The following is a 13,415-nucleotide window of genomic DNA, read 5'->3' on the forward strand; positions in this document are numbered from 1 at the left end:
CATAGAAGCAAAGTGCAACGCAATAAAGATAAATCTATTACCTTTTGGAAGAACTAAAATGTGGATCAAATATGTAGCTCTTTGAAAATCTCCCAGAGGATACAATTTAGATTCCTCTCTTTACTGGTTGAGAATACAGACTTGTTTTTAACATAATCCCCAAACTCCTCTATTCCTGTAAGTAACAAAACCCATTTCAAAACTAGACAAATTACTTTTACACCCTAGACCACTGTTCCCTTCTAATATCATAAATAGTTGAAATAGACTACATAGATTATTTGAGGAACATGGTTTTCTCAATAATGTGCTTTAAATGTCTACTCTCAGAATAGACAAATAAAGCACATTTTAAAATGCTGGTTTATGGTTTTACTACCTACACATGAACTTGATTTTTAAAAGGTTAAAAGATTATTCACAAAAGTGTTTCCTGTTTGCATTATGTTCAACTTTTTTTAATCAATATTGGTTACATTTGAAGTGCACTGTACCTATTCACAAAGACTTAAAATCACCAGTAATATAAAGTGTAAGCCTAAAAAGAAAAATCATGAACTCATTCCACTTCTGTGAAATGCAGCAGTTAAGTATAATGAAATTTACAATAATTGTAAGGGATAGAGAGGACACCGAAATTGAAGGGGGAAAATGGTATTCAGATCTAAACAACACAGCTACTGCTGTACTGAAAAAATAATTTATTAAATGAATATGATAGTGGGAATAAAATGCAGCATAAAAATAAAAAAAGTAAATTCTAAATATAAAGAGTGGTTTATCTAATTAACAAGTGTTTTTCTTCACCCATCCAAAACTTTACATACAATCTTCTGAAAGGCCAGATTTTGGAAGTGTATGGTTCACTTTAGAACAGACATGTATGTAGCAATATAATATCTGGGATTTAGCAAAGATCATCTTGTCATTAGACTAAAAATGATACTAACTTAAATGTTCTTTTCAAACCTTTTCAAGCCTAGAATATTTTGAAATGAACAAAGAGAATAGTGTATTATATTCTTCCTGTCTCCCAGGATAGTAAACACACTTCTAGTATACTTTGTGGAAAATATTCCGAGACAGAACATACTTGTGCATTTTGACAAAGGCTTTTAAAATTTTTGGTACTTTGGTAAGCAGTCTCCTTTTTGGATCAAAAGTTAACAACAGCCACTTGATCTCTTAATCTACATAAGTAGAATTTTAAACAACTATATTTTAATATGTACATCAAGATACTGATAAACTTTTAGATAGTGAAAAAAACAAAACTGGAGATTGTTTTCTATTTCCCCAGTAAGGTTACCTCAGCTTTTAGAAAGCACATGCAGTTCAATATACCAACTAGGATTTCAAAGTGCTAGCATGATTACAACACTTATTAACAGCAATATGCAAAGCAGTGGAAATAGAAAATAAATGAATAATTTCATTTCGTAAAAATGAAACAAGGCACTTTCAACAACTATAAGCAATTCTGAAATAAACACTTTTTCATAAAGCTGACTCACAGACCCTAGCAGACTGGTGTAAAAAGTGAAACAGTGAAGGCACTATATAATTCTTTTTCCTAACTCCACTTACTAAAGAAATTCACCAATTAAACTTGGCACAAAGGAGTTTAATTATCATAAAGTGCATCACTTGGCTAAAAATATTAAAAGAAAATCAGCCTTAATACATTATAGCAACATATTCACATATACAGAAATAAAATGCAATCCCAGGAGTCAACGCAGCTAAGGAACTTTATAGTATACATGGCTTTTTACTTTATATTTTTTTGTATAACTCCCTATTCACTTAGAATCTATACTTTCAAAAGAGTACACCTTGATTAGCAAAAAGAGGTAGTATTCTGAAAGAGGAAAACTCACTGATTCTACAGGTAGAGATTTAAGATAAAGATTATGTAGAAAATAAACAAGTACAACATATTATAATAAACTAGAACACTTATTATAGTATTCTAATAATGAATCAGTTTTTAAAATCAAGGCTATTTTATCACTTTAGCTTTGTTATTATATGTTACTATAGCTCTTTCAAATAGTTTTCCTTTGGTATTAGAAAGTTCTTCTTTTTAAATAGCAATAACATTGCAAACAGACAATTTTTATTTACAGATGGTAAACATATCAATATTTAAAACTTAATTCATCTTTACCACTGATTTAAATCACTAATGAAAATATATCATGTCAGAGATACAAAGAAGTATATATCAACCAGATAGTAACATGCATTTAATGTCCATTTAACTGATAAAATTGGCATTTTAAACACAAACACAAACACGCACACACACACACACACGAGAGTGTGTGCACATACATTAGTTTGGAGCAATACATTGGCAAAATACCAAAATAATTTATGCACATTACTTAAGAATTGAGTCTTGATAACAGAACTCTAACTAGATTTTTTTTTTAGTGTATTAAATACAAAGGTTGGATAAAAGACAATTTAAAGCAGCAGTGAATACATTTATCCCAATAACTTATAAAACTTATCTTTATGTAAACTTTATACATGTGCAATCTTTCTGTTTTCTGTAAATGCTTCAGTCTTTTTTTCTTTTTAAATATTTGCCACTCTATTCTAAATTTGCTAAACCATATACATGGAAGGAAATGCTTGTTATGTGTTAGTCGTCTTCTGCATTGTACGCCACTTCTGCAACTTCTATGTCTGATACAGAATTTTCAGGTTCACTAAAACTTAAGCATGGCTTATCATCAGTTCTGCAAGAAAAGAGAAACATGTCAACAAAGAGATTAGATACATGCTATTTCACTTCACTATTACCTTTAAAATTTTTTATCTAATGTAAAGACTATTTAAATATTAATGGAAAAATATTTAATGAAAAATAATATTTAAATATTTGAACAGAAATTATATATATTTATGATTTTTATTTTATATATATTCTTATATATATATTATTTTATATATATATATATTTATAATGATTTTATTTATTTGACACAGAGATAGAGAGAGAGATCACAAGCAGGGCGAGCAGGAGAGGGAGAAGCAGACTCTGCTGAGCAGGGAGCCCAATGTGGGGCTTGATTTCAGGACCCTGGGATCATGACCTGAGACGAAAGTAGCCGCTTAACTGACTGAGCCACCCAGGTGCCCCAAGAAATTTTATATTTTTAAGTTGTCATTACCAGACACCACCTTTGGAGATATATTTTTAACTCCTTCAGCTCTTCCAACTACCATTTATCACTAAAAATCCAGTTTATAATGACCTTTACCAACATAAATTTGTTCCCATAATTACAGCTTAGCTGCTACCACTAACGTATTAATAATGAGTTTGGATTTATAAGTAATAAATATTCTATGCGCTTTCAAATATACTATCTTTTCATCATTCCTGTTAGGTAGGCAGGCTTGTTGCTATTACAGTATCCCACTTTTTGAATGGAAAAAGACTGAGGGAGATTAATTTGTCAAGCTTAACAAAATTAATGAATTAACTGAATAGTTAATTTAGACATATCTTCAAAGTAATAATATTTAGTACCTAGATTCCAAAGACTCATTTTTAGGAATAGTCTAGAATATCTATAGTCTTTCTTTATTTGCTCAGCAGATTCATGATACAGTAACACTGAGCTCGTGAAAAAGAAACATACTCCATATTTTTGACTATTTCCCTTTAATTATTCAAATGATTAGGCTATAATAAACCAAATATTATTTACCTAGATTCTTCATGCAAAACATCTTGATCAACCTCAAGTGTGGAGGACTCCACCTTTGGGATGTGTGTACCTTCTGTTTCTGACATGTGCAGTGATTCCTCAGGTTCTAAAGACAATGTTCTAAGAGTAAATTAGAGCAACAAGTTATTTTCTACAAATAAAGTATGTATTGGTTTATTTTTGTGAATACATATAGCTTTAGTAGTCTTCAGCTATTCTTAATATGGCTAATAAATTGCTGACTCTGGGAGTCAATAGAGAAATTAGTACTTAGGATTAATGTAAAATGATTTTAATATCAATTCAAAATATGCTGACAAGAACGCAAACTACAACTTTCATATGTGAAAAGTTGGCAGAAATGCCTAGAAGCAAAGATACCATTTAAATAGGTTAAAATGAATAATGTTTATTTTGAACAGCTAGAGGCTCATATTTCTGATGTTTCCCACCTTCAAATGTTCAACCTCCTAAATAAATTATCAAAAGGCAATTTTCCCAATCTACACGAAAGTACACCAAGAGTCTAAGACTCTTCCTAAATCATATTAAAATACAAAGGGCATTTAGCCGAGTATTAAGAGTTTAATGAGCAAGACTAAAATGCTAGGCACCTGATTCTGCTCTCTAGAGTTTCTATATGAAGCTGCTTCTCATTCAGTAGTTTCTTCAGTGACTCCACCTCTTTCTGTTTTTCAAGTAGTTCTTTTTGAAAACGGTAGTTTGTCTCTTCTAAAGTTTCACAGAAAGCCTTAAAAACAAAATATGCAGAAAAAATGAATTACTTATGCAGTATCTTCCTTAAGAGCATTTATTTGAAGAGTTAAAGAACATAATCAAAATAATATGTGTGCAGCCCCAACAATCTGTTCTCTTCCCTCATCTTTTTTGGTCTCTGCTATCTTGATACTCAGTCCCCACCTACCAGCAGGACTTCTAAATACAAGTCCCCTTTCTTGAAAATTGTTAATCAGTAAACCACAGTGCTTGAAATGAGTATGTGATAACCCTCTAGTGTAGAATTGGGGGAAAAAGTGGCCAAGTTTTAAGTTTCTATTCTCCTTCATCTACTTTTGCCCAGTCCCAGATGAATATACATTTTTGAAAAATTGTGGCTATTCATTTGTATTAACTTAGCAGTGATAGCACTGTAACAACCTCCTCCATAGCACCTAAACAATGTTGGGTTTTTGCTTTCCTCTTCCTTCTCCTTTCCCCATATTCATTCAAAATTGACATTCTATCCTTCATACCCAGGATACTAAACACTGCTGAAATAAAGATTAAAACACATAAACGAAATCGTACTATCATAAAAAATGATGTCATGAAAAAATGTGGGTCACTTATTTTGATGAGGCTTTCAGTGCTACAGATCAATTCTTTTAATTATGCCTAGTTGTCTATCACTCCCTGTCCTGTCTTCTCTGTGACTATTTTAAACCGTCACCCCTGGCAAGTCCCCTATAATGTGTTAATATTGCTGATTCCAAACCCAGCAGATGATCTTGATTCCTATACCAGGAAAAAAAAAATCACTGACTCCCTGGATTCCAGCTACCTTCACATCCTGTTCTTTTCCTCAAGAACACGTGATTCTTCAAGTTATCTTTCTATTCTCTCTCCTCTGGAAGTGTGCTTAATCACATACACTTTCTCTTAAATTTTCAACCTTTCCCCCTCCTCTAGACCCTAAATTTACTTAATAAACTTGACTGAAGTTAAGTAAATCCTAAAAACTTCTCCATAAAAAAAAAAATAATCTCCACCACCCTCTTGATCATGAGTCTTGCTAGCTACTAACTCCTTCCTTTCAAAATGAAAAAATCTATCACAAAGATTTTTATTACCCAAATTTAGCCCCCCATTTACTTCTAAAATCATTAAATTAGGAGTTTCACTCTCTTTTTCTCTACTCACTATGCCCAGGCAAAGGCTAACAATGATCTTCTAATTGTCGAATTCAAAGTACTGTTCTTGACTTCACTGCATGTCACTATTGACTTAATTAAAAAAAAAAAATTAATGAAATCCTCGCTCATTGGCCTCCATAAAACTTCCTGGTTCACTTCTTAACTTGGACAGTTACTTCTTAGCTTTCTATTTGATCTTTGCATGTGGGCATTCATCAAAGTTTTGCCCTTGGTTATATATTCTCTTGCTCTATATGGCATCCCTGGGAAACTGCACTTACTGTTAACACTTCAGCTCTCATCTCTACTATATGCTATCAACTTCCAATGTATTTAATGTTGTTGTTGTTAATCTCCAGCCCTCAACCTTTTCTTGAGTGCATAGACATCACTCATGTATCTACTGGTCCTCTTCAATTAGGTGTACTGATGGCAAGCCAAATAGCGTTCGCGAGGGAATATCGTCATCAAAGCCCAGGCAAGCATCTTAAATCACTTCGTTTCCCTAATTTCTATGGCCCCAGGATAACCCAGTTTTTCCACTTTCCCTTCCCCTCATCCCCTACTGCCTCATCAACACCTCTTGTGTTTCTGTCATTTGTTCTCATTTCTACAGTTTTTAGTTCTTAACCAAACTACAACACCAGTAAATGAAATGGTTTACCTATATTTACTTTGGCAATCTAAGCTGGCTTTCTAAAAAATAGATATGATCATGTTACCTATGATTTAATACTGCCTAAATGATAAGGCCAAATATCTTACCTTGGCAAATGAAGTACCTTATGATGTGACATATGCCTTTTACCCCAACTTCATAGCTTGCTGTATTTACCTTTCCTTTCCTCTGGTCCTCTGCAAAACCCATGTTCCACCCAACTGAATTACTTTCAGTTTCTCAAATATTTGTCTTTATATAGATGGAAGCATATAATACATATCATTCTGTGGCTTGCTTTTTTACCTAATGACATAAGATGAATTTTATAAATATTCCCAAATTTAAAAATCTGGGTATATTCACATTATGAAAAAACTGAACAGTGTTCAACTATCATGCAAATAGAACCTAGGAACACAGAGATAAACAAAATAAATGAATCACATATAACTTTCCCTGATAACAATGTGGGTGACCAGACAAACTAAGGCCTCTGGCTACAAAATACCTAGCTAAAAAACAACTTTTAAAACAGCTATGTGGACAAGAAACAGAGGTAAGTCTCAGGGAACAAAAACAAAGAGAAAAGAAAACAAGTGCCACCATCATGTGCACTGACATAGCTTTGGATAGTGGGCAAAGGAGGGGTGAGGAGAAGTTGCTCAGCTCTGAAGAGCTAAGACATCAATAAAAGTCACCCATGAACATAGGAATACATCAAGGAAGAATGTTTGTCTCATATTGGCCTCTATGTGGGAGAGGTAAAGTCTTCCCTGAAGAATCTATAACTATGAGCCAATGCCTCATGTGGATTTTGGTTTGAGTTTATACTATCACAATTAGTCAGAAACACCCAAGCTTAGAAATTAGATAAAAACTGGTCCAGGATCAATGATACTCAAGGTATCTCTGCAGAAGCAAACAAATTTCTATGGAAGGATATACCCTGAACTTTGGCTGTTCAGTGTTCCTGGAGACAAAGTTCTAATCAAAGTGAATTTATAATCCAAAATTACAAAACACACTAGGATACGATCCACTGAAAAGAAGGATTAGAATTCCATAAACTTCAGACAGCATGTTATTAGATAAAGACCATAAAATATGAACATGTATAATGACTTGAAAATATTTTTTAAAGCCACTATTAAAAAATATCAGGTATACCTGAGACAAAACAATAGAATGTCAAGACACGAAAAGTATAGTCAATATAATTAAGAACGTTTCTTTAAAAAAAAAAAGATTTTACTTATTTATTTGACAGAGAAAGGGAGAGAACACAAGCAGTGGGAGCAGCAGGGAGAGGGAGAGGGTGAAGCAGGCTCCCAGCTGAGCAGGAAGCCCAATGAGGAGCTCGATCCCAGGACCCTGTGATCATGACCTGAGCCAAAGCAGATGCTTAATTGACTGAGCACCCGGGCGCCCCAATATTATTAATATCTTAATGGAAGTATCACAGTAGAATAATCCTGTCTGAAGACAACAGAGTAAACTGGAAGCTAGAACTAGGAAAATCACAGAATTTATTCATTGAAGAATGAAGCATAGGGAGATGGAAACAGGTAACATGAAAGAAAGGTTAAGACAGATGGAAAAGGAAAATAACTGACACACATATTTATAAATTGAGTTCCTAAAATAGAGAAGAGAGAATGAGGAGAAGCAATACTCAGTGAGAAAACAGCAGAAAATGTTCAGAACTCATTAAATACTAGCATTTTCAGATTTAGACGAATAATGCATCCCAAGGAAGACAAATATAAACACCACCCACACACAAGATAGTAAAACTGCAAATGTTAAAATCAAAGACAAGACCTCTAAAATACTAGGAAATAAAACCATTTTACTAGAAAGGGACAACAATGAACTGACAACAGCAACAGTCTACAGCAAAGGCAGCAGATAAGACCTCAAAGCACTGAGAAGAAGGACTATCAAGGTGGAATTCTAGACCCAGTTAAATCATACCTCAAGAATGAGAGCAAGATTTAAAAAATTTCAAACATTAAAGACCTAAACATTACCAACACACATTCACTGAAAGAACTATTAAACGATGTACTTTAAGAGCAGTTAACTGAGCCCTCGTGGGAAGAGTGAGACGAAAGAACTTGAAATGGTAAGGAAAGGAAGTGGCAAGTGTGCAGGTAATTAAAGGAAACATTGGGTCACTTTGGGGAGGCTGTAAACAACTTGGTTCTAAATTATTTGATGAGGGGAGCCTGGGTGGCTCAGTCGTTAAGCATCTGCCTTCAGCTCAGGGCGTGATCCCAGTGCTCTGGAATCGAGCCCCGCATCAGGCTCCTCCGCTGGGAGCCTGCTTCTTCCTCTCCCACTCCCCCTGCTTGTGTTCCCTCTCTCGCTGGCTGTTTCTCTCTCTGTCAAATACATAAATAAAATCTTTTAAAAAAAAATAAGTTATTTGATGAGAACAATATATGGCCATTAAATAAATGACAGTGAATACAGAGCTTAGAAGCCAAAAGTAGAGGGAAAAAGGGAAGAAAAAAACCTCATTCAGTATATAAAAGGAAGGAAAGGAGAAAAAGCAAGGTAAATAAAAGGCATAAAATAAAAGGGCAGAAATAAATACACATATATTGGTAATTACTGGACACATCACAATAAATTCACCAGTTAAAAAAGATTTTTCTGTTTGTATCAAAAGCCAAAAATCTACCTCTATGATGCTGACAAGAAACACACTTTTTTTTTAAAGATTATTTATTTATTTATTTGAGAGAGAGAGAGAGAGAGAGAGGGAGAGCACAGGGGAGAAGAGACTCCCCGCTGAGCAGACAGCCCGACATCGGGCTCAATCCCAGGACCCTGAGATCATGACCTGAGCTGAAGGCAAACTCTTAACGAACAGAGCCACCCAGGAGTCCCCAAGAAACACACTTCAGTTATAAGGATAGAAAAATACTTCTCAGGCAACAGGCAAATCTGCTTTCTCCCCCACAAAAGGTATAGTTTTATTAATCTCAGAGCAATGGCATTTCAAGTGGAAAACATTAGGCACAAAAGAGTCATTACCTAATAATAAAAGGAATGATTCACTAAGGATATTTCAACTACAGAATTAAAAAAAAAATTCACAACCAACCATTATGAGTGAATTCAATATACTACTTTTGGTACTCAAAGATATGTTAAGAGATTTTTAAAAATCATGAGAAAACAGCCTTACATCAATGTATTTTAAAATCTGTACAAATTGGACAATTTTCTAAAAAAACCAAACCAAAACAAAAAACCCATCAAAATTGAGTCCTAAAGAAACAGACAACCTGAATAAACTCTATTCATTAAAGAAATGTAATCAGATGTTAAAAATCTACCCATAAAACTACTGAACAAACTAAAGAAAATACCAGACTCAGGTTGTTTTACAGGTGAGTTCTAATGAATACTCAAGGAACAAACAATACTGATCTTATTCAAATGGTTTTGGAGAAAAGAAAAAGAGACTATTCCTCAACTTGTAAGACTGGTATAATCCTGATGCCAGATCCAATGACGATAACAGAGAGGAAAATTATACTGTAAAAATTCTAAATAAAATCATTACAATCCAAATCCAGCAATTAAAAAAATGCTGAATTAATGAGTTAATCCCAGAAGTGAATGTTTTATCATTTGAGAATCTGTGAATGTGATTTATCACGTATCATATTAAAAAAAACCCATATAATCATCTTTATAGATGGAAGCAAAAGTGTTAATAACATAAACAAGCCACAACCTTTAGCAAAGTAGGACCAGAACTTCTTTAACCTAAAAACAAAGATATAAACAAACATAACCCACAACTCCCAGCTGCTTGTAGGAAACACCATATCCAATGGTGAAAAACAGAATCATTTCTTTTGAAGTCAGGAACAGAGGGAAAGGATGTATGCTATAACTGTTTCTATTTAACGCTAAAGATCCAAATTAGCACAAAAAAATATGAAAATGGAATGAAACATATTAAGGATTAAAAACGAAAAACCATAACTTAGTATATTAGGGGATATGATTAAGGATCTACAAACTAATCAGAGATTTCACCAAAGATGTAACATATAAAATATACAGAAAACAGTAATAAATTAGGATATAATAGGGGTGCCTGGGTGGCTCACTTGTTGAGCATTTGCCTTTGGCTCAGGTCATGATCTCTCAGTCCTGGGATCAAGCCCCACATAAGGTTCCCTGCTCAGCGGGGAGTCTGTTTCTCCCCCTGCCTGCTGCTCCTCCTACTTGTTCTTTCTCTCCGTGTCAAATAAATAAAATTTTTTAAAAAAAGAGAATATAATAAAAATACCAATTATGATTAAAAAAACCCTCAAAATAATAAATTCTACAGCTTTCCCTAAAAGTTTTAGGAAAAAATTTAACCTTTATTGAAGACTTTTAAAAAAGATCTAAATAAAGCAAAGATCTATTGATAGGAAGATTCAATTCTATAATGATTCTGCTCTTCAAAATCAATCAATAAATGTATTATAATTCCAAACAAAATGCCACCAGGATCTTTCATGAAACTCACAAGTTGATTCTAAAATTCATATGGAAAAACAAATGTCAATTTTGAAGAAGAACAAGGAAGGGAAACCTTCTCTTGCCAGATACAAAAATTATAAAGCCAAAGTAATTAATTGACACAGTATGGACTCAATAAAGAAATAGAATAATTATAATAATAATAAGAGCAAATAGAAATCCTGCAGTTGAAAAGCACAATAGCTGAAGTGAAAAATTAAAAAGAGGGGCTCAACAGATTTGAAATGACAGAAAAATGAGTCAGTGAGGTTGAACATAGATCAATAGAAATTATTTTGTCTGAAGAACAGAGGAAAGATGATTGAAAAAAAAATGAACAGCACTTCAGAAACATGTAGTACAATGTGAAGCATACAAGGATATGGGTAATGGGAATCCCAGAAGGAGAAGGGCAAGAGAAAAAGGCTGAAAATTATTTGAAGAAATAATGGCCAACAACTTCCTAAGTCTGATGTAGAGCATTAATCTGCTAAATCCAAGAAGCTTGATGAAGCCAATTTTTGATAAACACCTTGATATATCATAATCAAACACCTGAAAGTCAAAGAAAAAAATCTTGAAAGTAGCAAGGGCAAAATGGCTCATCATGTCCATGGGAACAATATAATTAAAGGCTGGCTTTTCATCAGAAACAATGGAAGCCAGAAGACAGAGGAATGACACAAAGTAGTGAAAAAAAAAAAAACACCCCATCAATTAAACTACCGTTCCTAAATGAACATTCCCAGATAAACAAAGACTGAGAATTTGTTGCCATCAGACCTGCCTTAAAAAAATACTAAAGGAAGGAAGGCCTTGAAGTTTAAAGAATGTGATACCAGATAATAATACCAATCCACAGCAAGTAATGAAGAGGGCTGGAAATAGTAACTATATGGATAAATATGAAAGGGTTTATAACTCTTATATTTTTCTCATTTCTTCCCTTAATTTCTTTATAAGAGAAAAGACTATATAAAGAAATAATTATTACACTGTATTAATGGAATTATGGCATATAGATTTAAAATTGTGATAAATAATGGGGGCGTCTGGCTGGCTCAGTCAGTGGAGCACGTGACTCTTGATCTCAGGGTTGTGAGTTCAAGCCCCATGTTGGAGGGGGGATGAAAAAGATGTATTGGAGCTAAGTTTATAATTCCCTGGAATTAAGTATTACCCTGAAGTTGACTGTTAAGATGCATACTGTAATACCTACAGCAACCATTAAAAAATAAAAAAGTAAACACTTCTGTAGAGGAATCAAACTGGCATACAAAAAATATTTATTTCATACAATAGTAGGCAGTAAAGAGGAACAGGACCAAAACAGATGAGACAGAAAACAAACTGCAAAATGGCAGATGTAAAAGGAAAAGATGTCAGACTGAACAAAAGACCAAGACCCAACTATATGCTATATACAAGAGACAGACGTTAGATTGAAAGACTCAAACTGAAAGCAAAAAAATGGAAAAAGATATACTATGTAAACAGTAACCATAAGAAAACTGTAATAAACAAGACTGTGTGAGGTACTGGCATAAGGAGAGGTAACTAGATCAATGGAAGAGAATTAAGAGTCCAGAAACAAACCCATTCCTTTATGTTTATTTGATTTTTGATAAAGGTGCCAACACAATAAAGGGTATTGGCACAATTAGGTATCCACAGGAACTTAAGACCCTTATCTCATTATACCTTATCAATATCTATCAGGTCAGGATGGATTACAGACTAAATATAAGAGCTGAAACTATAAAACTTCCAGGAAAAAAACTGAAGGAGAAAACTTTCTGACCCTGTGTTAGGTAAAGAGTTCTTTTTTTTTTTTTTAAGTAGTTCCACACCCAACATGGAACTTGAACTCATGAGCCCGAGATCAAGAGTTGGATGCTCTACCGACTGAGACAGCCAGGCGCCCCTGGGTAAAGAGTTCTTAATGATACTACACCATAAGCCATAAAAAAAGTGATAAAATGAACTTCATTAAAGTTAAAGACATTAGACACCATTAAGAAGATGAAAAGACACATACAGATAGGAGAAAATATTTGCAAATCAGGTATCTGATAAAGGACTTCTATCCAAAATAAAGAAGTCTTACAACTCAATAAAACAGCCGAACTTAAAAAAAAGGGGGGCACAAAAGACTTAAAAAGACAATTCATCAAACATATAAATGGCTAAAAAACACATGAAAAAGTGATCAACATATTTAAAAAAAGTGACCAACATAAAAAATTAGGGAAATGCAAATTAAAACTATAGTACAATACCACTACACACCCACAAGAATGACTATACTCCAAAAGACAGGTAAGTCATATTTATGAGGACACGGATAAACTGGAACTCTCATATACTAGTGGTGGGAATGTGAAATGGTAGAGCAAATTCAGAATACAGTTTGCATACTGTTAAATATAATTTGCCATATAAGCAAATGTTCCATTTCCAGGGATCAATCCAAGAGAAATGAAGACAAATGTCCAAAGTCTCTATGAGATTGTTCACAGCAGCATTATTCAAAATAGCACAAAACTGGAAACTATTCAAATGTCCCACTGGTGACTGGAT

General features: G+C 33.7%; 1 protein-coding gene across 2 annotated transcripts in view; it reads right to left on the reverse strand.

Annotated features, from left to right (window-relative positions):
• Nucleotides 1-681: 681 nt before the first annotated feature.
• Nucleotides 682-13,415, reverse strand: part of SNX16 (sorting nexin 16) — a 40,631-nt gene continuing 27,897 nt past the window's right edge. For both annotated transcript variants that reach the window (XM_026495824.4, XM_026495823.4), the window contains 3 exons: nt 4,343-4,479; nt 3,729-3,848; nt 682-2,750 (listed from right to left, as the gene is read on the reverse strand). In XM_026495824.4, the coding sequence (XP_026351609.1) occupies nt 2,654-2,750; nt 3,729-3,848; nt 4,343-4,479 (354 nt within the window). In that variant the 3' untranslated portion in view covers nt 682-2,653. The remainder of the gene's footprint in view (nt 2,751-3,728; nt 3,849-4,342; nt 4,480-13,415) is intronic.

Source organism: Ursus arctos, unplaced genomic scaffold (assembly GCF_023065955.2).
Source record: "Ursus arctos isolate Adak ecotype North America unplaced genomic scaffold, UrsArc2.0 scaffold_6, whole genome shotgun sequence".
In the NCBI taxonomy this organism is placed as follows: domain Eukaryota; kingdom Metazoa; phylum Chordata; class Mammalia; order Carnivora; family Ursidae; genus Ursus; species Ursus arctos.